Source organism: Neovison vison, chromosome 1 (assembly GCF_020171115.1).
Source record: "Neovison vison isolate M4711 chromosome 1, ASM_NN_V1, whole genome shotgun sequence".
Classification (NCBI taxonomy): domain Eukaryota; kingdom Metazoa; phylum Chordata; class Mammalia; order Carnivora; family Mustelidae; genus Neogale; species Neogale vison.
Genome location: NC_058091.1, coordinates 37,352,922 through 37,365,577, shown reverse-complemented (window position 1 = coordinate 37,365,577; position 12,656 = coordinate 37,352,922). Strand labels below are relative to the sequence as shown.

Below are 12,656 nucleotides of genomic sequence, written 5' to 3'. Positions count from 1 at the left end.
TACCCCTTTACACTCTTTTCTTGTTCATTTTACATTTGAAAAATACCGAGAGCATGGTGAGTGTTCAGTAACTACTCACTCTATTATTTCTACTATTATAATTGTTATAGTACTATAACACACTCTTCTATTCTAATAAATGTAACTGGTATTAAGCTAAAAGCTCAATTTCTATAATATGAGGAGTCAAGTAGCATGATACCATTTCAGAAGAAAATTCAAGTTCAAAGAGCTGAAATAACTTATCTAAAATTAAGTAATTATGTCATCGAATATCAAATCCTTTGCCTTTTCCATTCATGTCTCAATGTTTCCACTCTTGTAAAGTCATTTAACTTTCCCTGTGTATGACTAGTTTCCTCATTGGAATTAATTGCACAACATCCATTGTTCAGCTTGCATATAGAGAGAACTGTGTTACACGAGAAAGGTACAGATGAACATAACATACTCACTGACCTGAAGAATAATTGCTGAGTCATTTAAATTTCTTTGGGGTAAGACCACATATTTTGATTCTGTATGCTTTAAAAATGGCCTGAATTTTTTGAGAGATCCCACAGTGAGCAGAGGTATTGTAAAAAGAGATAATAATTTTAGGGTAACCTGTTTTTATGAACTTTCATACTTCTGCAGATCATTTTTGTGTTAATGCACTTAATCTGGAGAAGGAATGTAGTGGCACTTACAATGTCTTAATGAGTGAGGTCCTCTTGAGGGTGTACAATATGATTCGCTTGTTCTCCTGGCAAAATCAAATCTAATCAAATCTAATGTTCAGCACTAACTGGTATCTTTTCTGTGAGGACCTCCCTTTTCCCACAGATAGAATGGATCATTCCTTCTTGGGGTTTCTGTATTTTTTTGCTGGAAGTGGGTGGAGGATTTTTTTTCACATTTATCTTACTTTACTTTATGGAAATTGCTGGGTTTCTTATTAATCAATATAATCAGTAAATGCTCTCAAACAAGAAAATATATTTTCTTAACATCATGTTCCCTTAAAAGTCCCTGAAAGTCTACAACATGTCTCACCTTATATTCAAGTGCTCTGTCATATTAGATGTGTAAATAAATATATCTGCTACAGTATGGGCTCTTCATTAGGGTAGGTACAAACTTTTACCTGCCTTGAGGATAGGAACATTGTCTTCAACAGTGTTTGATACACACTACTCAGTATAATTGGCTGGGTTAATATTATAATTGTTATATATTAAATTGTTATAATTATTAATATATAAATTGTTATTAATAGCATTTAAATAATCAGCTTTTAAGAACACTTACGTGACTCTTAAGATCATTTTTGTTCAAGATAACCTTCCAATGTAAAGGAAAGTTAGGATCATAATGTCATAAATTAAATGCATGTGCTTTCCTCCTCACTTATATATTTTTAAAGTACCTCTGACATACATATGTTTGACATGTGTGACTTCACCCTTAATAGGTCAAATCATTCCTAACAAAATAAAACAACAATGAAAAGTGTGTGTGTGTATATATATCAGCCAGTTTATGTAGATCATATGTTCCTGATAAATACAAAAATTATTGAAATATGAATATTACATATTATTCTCTGTACACTTTTCATCTTAAAGATGATTATTGGTTTAAAGTAGAATCTCAGTATTAAGATAACTTGTGACTAGATTACAGTCATATTTTGCACAGGCAAAACAAAATTAAACTCCTCCCCCTCTAAGATTATAAAACTAATTGCCAATTCCAAGCCCCCAGTAATGTCTCCCCCACACACACACTGGGAAAGATTAAGATTTTACTCTGTTTTGCCTTGACAGGTTCACAGCTAGTTATATAAAGAGAGGATTAATTCAGCATTCATTTTGCTACTTGCTACAGTAATATTTTTATGACACTAAAGAGTTTTTAAGTTTTTTCCAATATCTATCATCCAACATTTTATCTCCATTTTAGTCACGTAGAACTTCAGTGATCTAGTGAAAAGCACGTAGCTCCTAACCAGCAGGGGAGGGGCTGGAGCATAGGTCCTTTAACACAAAAACCTTATGCTTACCCCAAACAAAGCATAAGGGGTAGTCAGTGTACTTCCATTTCCACAAGCACTGGTGGGGAAGGGGTGTTGTGTTCCAAACTGCAAAGCTAACAGAAAAGATACAAAGTGTATACACTACTTTTCAAACACTGGCTGATTATTTTCCATCTTCACTCTATTCTTATCCAGACACATGGCAGATTCTCCTAATAAATCTCCTTATAGTAGGCATCTATAGATTGCTGATGAGGGGAATAACTGACCAGAGATCCTGATTTCAACTCATCTTTGAAATGACTGTAGCATAAACTAGGTGGGAGGTGATGCTGTTTAGTTAATAGAGAAGGAGAATTTCAAGGACCACTGCCGGTTTCCATAGATAGTAATGAACACGGGCAAAATTTCTTTAGAAAGAACAAAAATACAGGTGGCGGGAAGCAGTGGGAAGTGGGTATGGTATACAAATTCAATAGAAGAGTCACTTATATATTCTAAATTTCCTCCATTAAATAAAATAAAGGAAAACTTCTGCCCCACATTGGGGCTCCCTGATCAGCAGGGAGTCTGTTTCTCCCTCTGCCTCTCTGCACTGTCCCACACCCACCGCTGTTCTCCCTTGAACTTGCACCTGTGTTCTCTCTCAAATAAATAAATAAAATCTTAAATAATAAAAAAAAAACTTCTATAAACTTCTTTAATTACCACAGATTGCTGTCTTATTTAGATGCATTTCTTTCTGAAAGTAAAAATTAAAAAAAAAAAAAACTAACTCAAAATTCATGGGGTTTTAGCATTTGAGATGCAATAGAGACTAAACAGTTCTGAATCAGTATTTTAGTATAAAAATATAAACATTATTTCTTAACTTGCTTATATTTATTCTTCTTAAAAATTTTAAAATCTTTATTGAGGTATAATTTACATGCCAAATTTACTCATTTTAAGTATATAATTCAATATTTTCTTTATTATAGGAGAAAAAAAAAACAAAAAAAAACACCAAAAACCAAAACAAAAACTAAAACAAAACAGATCCCCAAAACAGTCTGTTTGGTGAACTCTATTTGTGGCATCAGTTCAGCAACTTTGGGTCATTTAAAAATAAATACAAATGTCCCTTCCATACTTGATATCACAGGGATAAAATAACAATGCTAGCTCAGTAGACCTAAGAGTTTCTACTAATAATGATAGTGTCACAATCATGATCCTAAAATGTTTTGAACTCACTCACTGTAAAGTTAATGGTGACAAATTTCAATATAAAGCAACACAAGCAAATAAATCTGACCAAATGATTTGAAGAGTACAGTAAATAGGGTCAAGGCAAATATAAGGAATCAAACCAAATAAGTTCAACTAGTTATTTCTTTTGTCCAATTTTTGAAAATTTAACATTTTCTAGGTTGCTTTTCCTCCAGACTTCTGCTTTTACACAAGAGATCTGATTTGCAATTGGCTTTCAAATAAACATCAAAATGAAACCTTTAGAATAAGAGCCCACTAATCTATTCAAAAAGGTAAGCATGAGACCAAATGCATGGATTTCATTCTGCAGATAAAATTTAATAGGTAACATTTTGTTAAAGTTCAAATGGAAGTGAAGAATAGATGATTTTATGTCCAGAAATTTGGGATAATACTGGTTTCTTACAGGCAACCAAAGATCAAGAAGACTTTGTTATAAGCTTATTATGATGCTCACACAACTCAGTACTCCAATGCAGGTCCTATTTTATTAATGATGACGACATGGCACTTGGCTACATCCACTACATAGCATCTTCTTTCAGCAGCAAGACGTTGAGAAAGCCCTCAATTTCTCAAACTTCTTCAGTAGTAAGATTTTTCTGAAGATCTAGACTGTCTCCAATTTCTGAAACTTCCTTTCCAATTTGTATTTTCCAAAACATACCACAACAAAGAATGACTGAGCAGGGCACCTCACATGCCAAGAAAAAAGTAAATGAAAACTGCTTTGAGGCTAAGTTACGAGTTCACAATCATCATGGCTATTATTGCCTAATTCTATTTCTTTTGAAATCCTCATGAGACCTCCCAAGTCTGTGCTCTAATATTATGAACAGTAATGGGATCGCAAATCTACTACTGATGAACTTAAAATTCCCTCGTGCAAATTTTGACACCAACCTGCTATATGTTACGAATATCCCATTCTATGTGGTAAAATATTGGCTAACAGGAAGTGAGACAGGGCGTTCAACTCTTTCATCATTCTTAATTATCATGTAGATTTTGATCATAAAAGCATACCACACAAAAAAGTAAAACTGCAAGAACCAGCCTACATCTCATTTTGTTCAGAATTTTCACTCCCTTCCTCAAGATCTTTCCGAAGACCTGCTTGTCATAGAACAGTCTTAACTGCCTTACAATTTATCCCTTTTTATTTCTCCTGCCAGATCTCTGGAGATGTTAATGAGTCTAGCAATGGTTTAATAGGCAACAGGAGAAATAACAAAGAAAAGTTAAAGGTGTGAATAATCAACAGGCTAGAATAATCGAGTGCTGTGTAGCCAAGTTAACTAAATATCCAAGCAAGACACCTCACTTATGTAGTCGCATTATTCACTTAGTGAAGACAAGCACAAAAACATACCTGCTTGGCCAGTGGTGATGCTGACAGCCGCGAAGAGCCTCTGGGATCGGCTTAAGTCAGAAACTCCATTTACAGCTTCCACTTCAAAAGTATAGTTGGCGTGGGCTAGCAGGTCCATGACAGTGACATAGTTGTCCTCTAATCCAGTCTGCTGCGGCATGTATCCAATGTTACTCCCACAGGGAACACATTCTCCCTGCTCCCAACTGCACCGCTTACACAATATTCTGTAGGTCACATCATTTCTTCCCCCGTTGTCTGCAGGAGGACTCCATTCCAAACTCACTGTAGTTTGGTTGATGTTGAAAATGAGGTTCTGTGGTGCAGATGGAGGCCCTGTGGAAACCAACAATAAACAAACAAATAAACAAAAATAGAAAAAAACAAACCCAAGACATGAATGAAAGGATCAGTATGGGCCATTAAGCTAGTGGCTCAATTACCATACAGAAAACTAGTTGAAATGCTTTCTTTTACATAAACATTTCATTACCTTTCCTAGAGAAGCTGCATAAAAGCCTCCTTGAATTCACTTGGCAAGAGGCTTTATTTATTTTCCATTTAATATGTCAAAATGAAAACAGGATAACAACTGTCTTTGTACTTTTGCTACAGTCTTTAGCTATTTTTCTTCCAAGCAATTAAAAAGAACAGTTAATGCACCTAAAAAAAACAGTTGTGCAGTTGTTTAAAAATAGTCTCCCTTTTAACCATATAACAGAGAATACATCTATTCATTCTTAATGTGCTCAAGAATGATTTACAGCAAGTCTGGGATTGGCTTTGGATTTGGGTCGCTCCAACATTCATTAACTGAAGCACCAAGATGTGAGATTTGCTCTATTTAGTGGTGGAATTTTAATTTGGAAACCATGACTTTTTAATCACATTTCGCATCTAAGTAAGACTCAAATAATTCTTACATTTATTTGTGATTCTTATTGGATGCATGTGAAAAATACCATTAAGATGCATCTTGATTTTGCAGATGTGAAAGTCTCACTAAAGATGACATAAGATGTATCTATTTTCTATTATTATTTAGCCTTATCAGCACATGAAAAAATGTAAACATTTACTAATAACGAAGAAGGCACTCACAAATCCGAAGCCTATCTCAACAATGTCACAATAATATAAACGAGTGGAAGGCTTCTGAAAGTCTACTTTACTAATACGAACTTACTTGTGCAGGCAACATACGGCGGATCAGATGGAGCCCTGTAATACCCATCCTCACATTCACATCTTGAGGAGCCTTCTTTATCAGAAAAACTGTGAGTTGGACAACGAGAGCACTGAAGATCTTGAGAGGAAGATTTGTAGAACCCACGGCCACAGGCTGGGTATGCAAAAGAAAGTGAAAATAGAAACATGAGAGCAAATAGATGTTCTTAATTTCAGTAATATTTAGCAAAGAATAAAATAGGAAATTTAATTTCTGAAAAACAAGCTCTCTATGGTAAAATTTTGTTCCCATGTATGTCAATAACCCAGTTTTATTAATACTGCATTTTAAAGTGAAGTAATAAAAATCAAATGATATGGCAATCTTGCACCTATAATTGGCATCAGTTAAAAATCTAGAGCCCAAAACCGAACAGAAACATAACTTAATTGGACAGAAAATTAGGATATTTAATTCAGATGAGTTCATTTTCAATATAATTTACTTATTTGTTGATACAAATTAACATACTTCAAAGTTATGTTTTCTTAATATAATGTGGCAGTAAATTGACTTTATGTGTTTACTTGGTTCATTTTGAAAAATATTAAAATAGTTTTAATTACCTGACTAGAAACAGCAATGATACAAAAATTTCATCGAAAAATGGCAGAAATGTATATCCTCCCAAATTTTCAGAAAACGTCAAGATATAATTTCAACCAATTTTAAGTTATAAGGCAGGCTGCATTCCATTAAATGAACTTTCTTGTTACTAAAAATAACAAAATCCTATGAAAAGGAGAAACCTATTCCACCAGAAATAAGGAGAAAGCCTTCAACTGTAAACAGATGATGACTGTTTCTCCTCTGCAAAGAGAGGTTAACAATAGTCACACTAACACAGCAACTGCTCTCAGGAATGAATAGACGTGTACAAAGAATGTCTCCATCACCTCCTAGTGAGGCTGCTTTTACTCATTTATATCCTATTTTCTACTAAGTCCAAGCAGTCTTGAACAATTTTTTATCATTGATCATTTTATATATTTATCTTTAATTAAAATTAGGCAAATTAAATTTTCATTATTTCAACAAATTTTATTAATTAATGGTTTCATACATTGAATATATTAAATAAGTTTAATTTACCCTTCACTTTATCAAATGAATATATGCTTAGGTTTTAGTGACTTTAAATTTAATAGAAATTAATAATTATCTATAAGGAAAGATTAATGAATGTTTAACATAAATTCAATTATGACTTTTAACTTATTATATTCACATTTATGTAATGTCCTCAACTTGGGCATAACTCAGGAACTTAACTGCATTTTCATTTTCAAGTGGGATAAACAATTCTATCTTATCAAAATGGTATACTGAGTCTTTCTCTACTTTTGTCCACATTCTCAGTATTTAATACATAATACGATCAATTGAGAGTTCAAAATCATCTTTTGAGCTTCAAGAAATAACGCTATTTCACACAAATGAGACAAGTGTTTTAGATACGTAAAAACTTAAAGGCGTGTTATATTGCAAAAGGTAATTGATAGATATATAAACAGAACTACAACCATCTCCTTGTAAACATATGATCCACTACTATCCTCAGAAGCCAGTCTGCCTTTACGGCTACCGCAATTCATAGAAGAGGAAGCATTCACAAACATCTTAGGAAAAGAAGCTTAATACAACTTCACATGTAGCAATTACTACAAATCTAAGGCACAGAGAAAATGAGATTGATTGCAAAATAGTATAACAAAAATATAACTCTTTAAAATGTTTCTAAAGATACGATCTTGCCACATAAAAATGGTTAACTAGTAAAATAAAGGATTTGGCATGGGTTTCTTTGGATAGAAATTCCTCTCTTTTAAGTATTCACTGTACCATGCTTTATGTATTGTCTATAATTAAGTGATCACATATGATATCCATAAGATAGAGAAGATCATGTTTTACTTACAACCTGCACTTTAATAACATTAAGGACCAGAGAATTTAAAAAGAAAAAGAAAGAGCCAGTTAGAAGAGATATGTGCTGACCATCTTTAATGACCCGTGTGTTAGTTTTTACAAGGAATGGAGGCTAGGGAGCAGGGAAATGGGAAGCACAATGGTAATGTAATTTACCATCTACTCGGGAAAGCTTCCAGAATTAGTAGGCAGCACACTACCTAGTGGAATCCCGCAGAATCTTCATTCTCCCATTGCAAATAAAAGCTTCTAATAAAGGCGTAGTTTATTTTTCTTACAAATAAGGAGGGACATTTCTTGCTCGACTTGCATGGTTTGCAGAATATATATGGATCCTAATGTGGAGAAATTTAAAATCCTTATCACTCAACTTTCAAAGTTACATTAAATTCCGTTACCACTTTAACAGATGGGAAAGCAGATTTGAAGCAAAAGTAACCTGAGTTCTTCAAATAATTGTTTGTCTAGGTTAAAACTGGATTTAGAACACAGGACTGCTGATACTCAACCATATGCTATCCACCAGCCTTGACTGCTCAATGAGCCAAAGTCTGGCACTAATTCACTGGGTCTCCAGGGCTCTAGTTACCCTAAAAATTAATTTTTGATGGGTCCTTGTTGTCTTTCATTATACCCTTTTACTAATTTAAAGCTATTATTTTAATTTAGAAAGCTATGAAATAATAGCCTAGCACACCTCATAGAAGAGATACTAAATAGGTATTCTCAATTGCACTGTGAATTTTGGCATCGAAGATGCCTGCAAAATTGTTGCCTACATTCATGGGTATCATTAAATAGATAATGATAGAGGCAGTACCGGAAAAATGTGGTCATCAAAGTCTTAACATTTTTTCTTTGAAGTAATATTCTGTTTCAGTTCAGTTAATATTGAAAATAATAAGTTGTGACAAGACAGTTTTCACCTAATCTCTAGGAAGACTATTAATTTAGAGTTATTAAAAATAAGTACAAAATCTTTGGAGCAATGGTGTTAAGAGCAAAGCCAAGAACATGCAAAGGCATAAGCTGTATCTCTTAGGATAATAGTTAGAACTGGGTGGTAAAAAAGTTTGGGGAGGAAGTAACAGATGCTCTTAAAATTACAATTTTAGATGAGATATCTATACAAAATAGCTTGAGTAAAATACTCAATGCGAGAAATGGGGGGAATGGCACCCCACAATCAGCCACATAGGGAAGAACGAAGAAACCCCTACAATGGCTCCCGAAAAGGCTATGCGGAAATCAAGGCAGTCTCTCCTCTCTATAAATGTAGCTGGCTTTCTAAAAATTACTAGTACAAAAGTTTTTAGAGGTAAATGTCTTCTGAAACCTCAAGGATACATTCCCTTTATACACAACTATGAAGTATGCAAGAATAACTTGCTAGAAATTGTCCAAATGTGGCTTTGAAACTTTTCTTTCTTCGCTTTGTTTCTCAATTTGTTCAATAGCATTTGAACTCTCAAGGTAAACTTTAATTCATATAATATGAGTGCTATGGTAAAGTTAGTTACAACAAGAAATACACAATTTTAATTTCCTGCCTCTTGATGTTTTTGCTTTTTTAAATTAAAGATTATTTTAAGGTAATGTTCACTAGACTGATGAAGACTGGGAATATGTATAAAATTTGTGTTCCATATTTAATTATTTTTGTAAAAATAATCTTTCACCTATTATTTGAGTGATAGTATTTTTTCAGTGTTACCATGAAGGCCTGGATTGATTCTTTTGATTGTTTTTTGTTTTTTTTTTTTTTGGTCCTTTGGGGCCCTAATCAATAAAATAATGTAAGTTCATTACCCCAGAGCTGAGAACCATAATCTTGTCAGATTTCATACACCAAGCAAGTTTTCACTTGGTCCATTCTAATGAAAAGCCATCAAAGAAAAAGGGACTCTAGGAAGCACGTGAAACTTGTTTACCAAGCACTAAAAATACAGTGCAATACAGCCACTAAATTATGGTACAATATACTCTACTACAAGACCTGATATATTATTTACTGTGATGAAATAAATATAATCTATTATGCTCAATTTCAACTACATTTCAATAAGAATAGTGCTCTTATGTAACTACATTTGTTCAGATAATGTTTGAGATTTCAATTCTTTTAAAAAAGAACACAAAAGGCAATAGGGTTTCCCATTTATAAAAGAATTACTTAAAAGTAATAATACTGCAACAAATTTGGAACATGAGGACATTTAAATACATGAGAGTTGTTGCTAAAGACTTGTATTCTGATTTCACAGCTAAACTCTCCTCACAATCAGATTCCGTACTTGTGTACTTGTGTTCAACGGATGTCAAGTGTTTAAGCAACAGGGGGGCCAGGACTTTGAGCATATACTTGTGTGATGCACACAGTCTGTGGAACAATCAGCGTACTGGTAGAACAAATCTGTGCTCAACACAGATCAACAATTCTAAAGGTCATCCTAGAAGCCATAGACAAATTTCTGGGTAGGTTAAGCAATTAGGTGAAATGGAATATCTCTTCCTTCTGAATGAGTACGCAGATATTCAGACTCTCTGGTTCTTTAGGTTTATGACCTTTAAGGGTAACCTTGTGTGTGTGTGAGGGGGTATATATCCTATTGGTTATATTTCTAAAGACCCTTTCCCACAAACTGGTTATCCCAGAAAATCCACATACTTGTAGAGTTATTCTCTAGAAGAAGATTCTTCTGGTCCTTAATGGACTCTTTGGAAATCTTAAACTCCACTTCTAATCTCAGACACAACTGACAGCAACCGGGACTTTCAGGCACTGATGATCTATCTCTTGGTCAACTGTCCTCCATGACTGCACATTAGGGACACTTTGAAAAAACCCTAATGACTTGGCCTTATCAAAATAATTGAATCATTACTAGGGTCTGGACTTTTCTGTATTTTAAAAGCTTTCCACGTTTAGAACCATCTTCTAGCAAGTCCCCAGATGCTCCAACTATCAAAATTTTCTCCAACTATCAAAATTTCTAAAGAATGCACGACAAAATATCTTCACCATAAAATTGATGAGGGAGGAAAAATGAGATATTATTAAGAAATCTAATAAAACAGAATTTTAGGAAAAATAAAATGAAGAATGAATATTCATTAATAAGCCAATCAAAAATAGGCATAGAATGTGAATAGATAGTTCTATATGGAAGATACAACAGCCAATGAACACACACAAAAATGATCAACATGATTTGCCAGCACAGAAATAGAAATCAAAACCATAACGAGATACTACCTATACCCAGTAGGATGGTTATAAGAAAAAAAAAGGGGGGGGTAGCTAAAACAAGTGTTAGCAAGAACATGGAAGAGTTAGAAGCCTCATACTTTGCTGTTAGGGATGTAAAATTGTACAGCCACTTTAAACAAAAACTGGCAATTTCTAAAGAAGTTAAAAGTGCTTAGCTACCAGATTAGCCAACAATTCCACTCCTAGGTATATACCCAAGGGAAATAAAAATGTGTATCGACACAAAAACTTACACATAAATGTTCTCAGTGAAATTATTCATAATAGCCCCAAAAGGAGAAACCCAGATGTGCGTCAACTAATGAATAAACACAATAGTATATTATTCAGTGATCAAACATGGATGGATGAAACTTGAAAACATGAGGCTATGTGAAAGAATCCAATCACAAAAATATTCCCCCTATATGAAATGCCCAGAATAGAAACCTATAGAGACAAAGTGTAGATTAGCGGCTTTGAGGAGCTGAGGCAGTGAGGGGAAATGGAGAGTGACTTTTAATGGGTGTAAGGTTTCTTTTTGAGGTGACGGAAATGCTCTAAATGTGATTTATAATGACGGTCATACAACTCATGTCTATACTGAAAAACCATTGAATTGTTCACTTTAATGGATGAATTGTACAGTATGTGAATTATGTTTCAGTAAAGCTGATATATACAATGAAATCTAGGGGCGCCTGGGTGGCTCAGTGGGTTAAAGCCTCTGCCTTCGGCTCAGGTCATGATCCCAGGGTCCTGGGATCGAGCCTCACATCGGGCTCTCTGCTCAGCAGGGAGCCTGCTTCCTCCTCTCTCTCTCTCTGCCTGCTTCTCTGCGTACTTGTAACCTCTGTCTGTCAAATAAATAAATGAATAAATCTTAAAAAAAAAAAGAAATACATTAATAATATAACTTCAAATTGAACATATGAGTAAGCAAACATTAAGAAAAAATGCCAAATTACATCTGTTGATAGTGTGCTAGTTTGTCTTTCTAACACTTACACTCTATATTCATCTATTTTTATAAAGCCATAGTTAGGGGGCACCTGGGTGACTTAGTTGGTTAAGTGCCTGACTCTTTTTTTTTTAATTTTTTATTTTTTTTTAAAGACTTTGTTTATTTATTAGAGAGAGAGAGGGAGAGAGAGCAAGCACAGGCAGACAGAATGGCAGGCAAAGGCAGAGGGAGAAGCAGGCTCCCTGACAAGCAAGGAGCCCGATGTGGGACTCGATCCCAGGACGCTGGGATCATGACCTGAGCCGAAGGCAGCTGCTTAAACAACTGAGCCACCCAGGCATCCCTAAGTGCCTGACTCTTGATTGGAGCTAAAGTCATGATCTCATGGGTCATGAGATCAAGCCCCACAAGAGGGCCCCATGCTCAGTGGGGAATCTGCTTCTCTCCCTCTTCTTCTGCGTCTTCCCCACTTGCAGGCTTTCACCTTCTCTCTTTCTCTCTCTCTTCCCAAATAAATAAATAAGTTTTAAGAAAAATTAAAGCTGTAGTGAGGCATAACAAATTAAACATGAATTATAAAAATATTGGAAAATTTTAAACCTATAATCCAAGTTATAATCCATAATCAATATATTTGTTTAC

At 34.4% G+C, this 12,656-nt stretch overlaps 1 protein-coding gene across 6 annotated transcripts in view; it reads right to left on the bottom strand.

Annotated features, from left to right (window-relative positions):
- Window positions 1–12,656, bottom strand: part of EPHA7 (EPH receptor A7) — a 171,206-nt gene that overhangs the window by 104,356 nt on the left and 54,194 nt on the right. For all 6 annotated transcript variants that reach the window (XM_044245415.1, XM_044245420.1, XM_044245427.1 and 3 more), the window contains exons 4-5: window positions 5,830–5,985; window positions 4,644–4,979 (exon numbers count right to left, since the gene is read on the bottom strand). In XM_044245415.1, coding sequence (XP_044101350.1) covers window positions 4,644–4,979; window positions 5,830–5,985 — 492 coding nt within the window. The remainder of the gene's footprint in view (window positions 1–4,643; window positions 4,980–5,829; window positions 5,986–12,656) is intronic.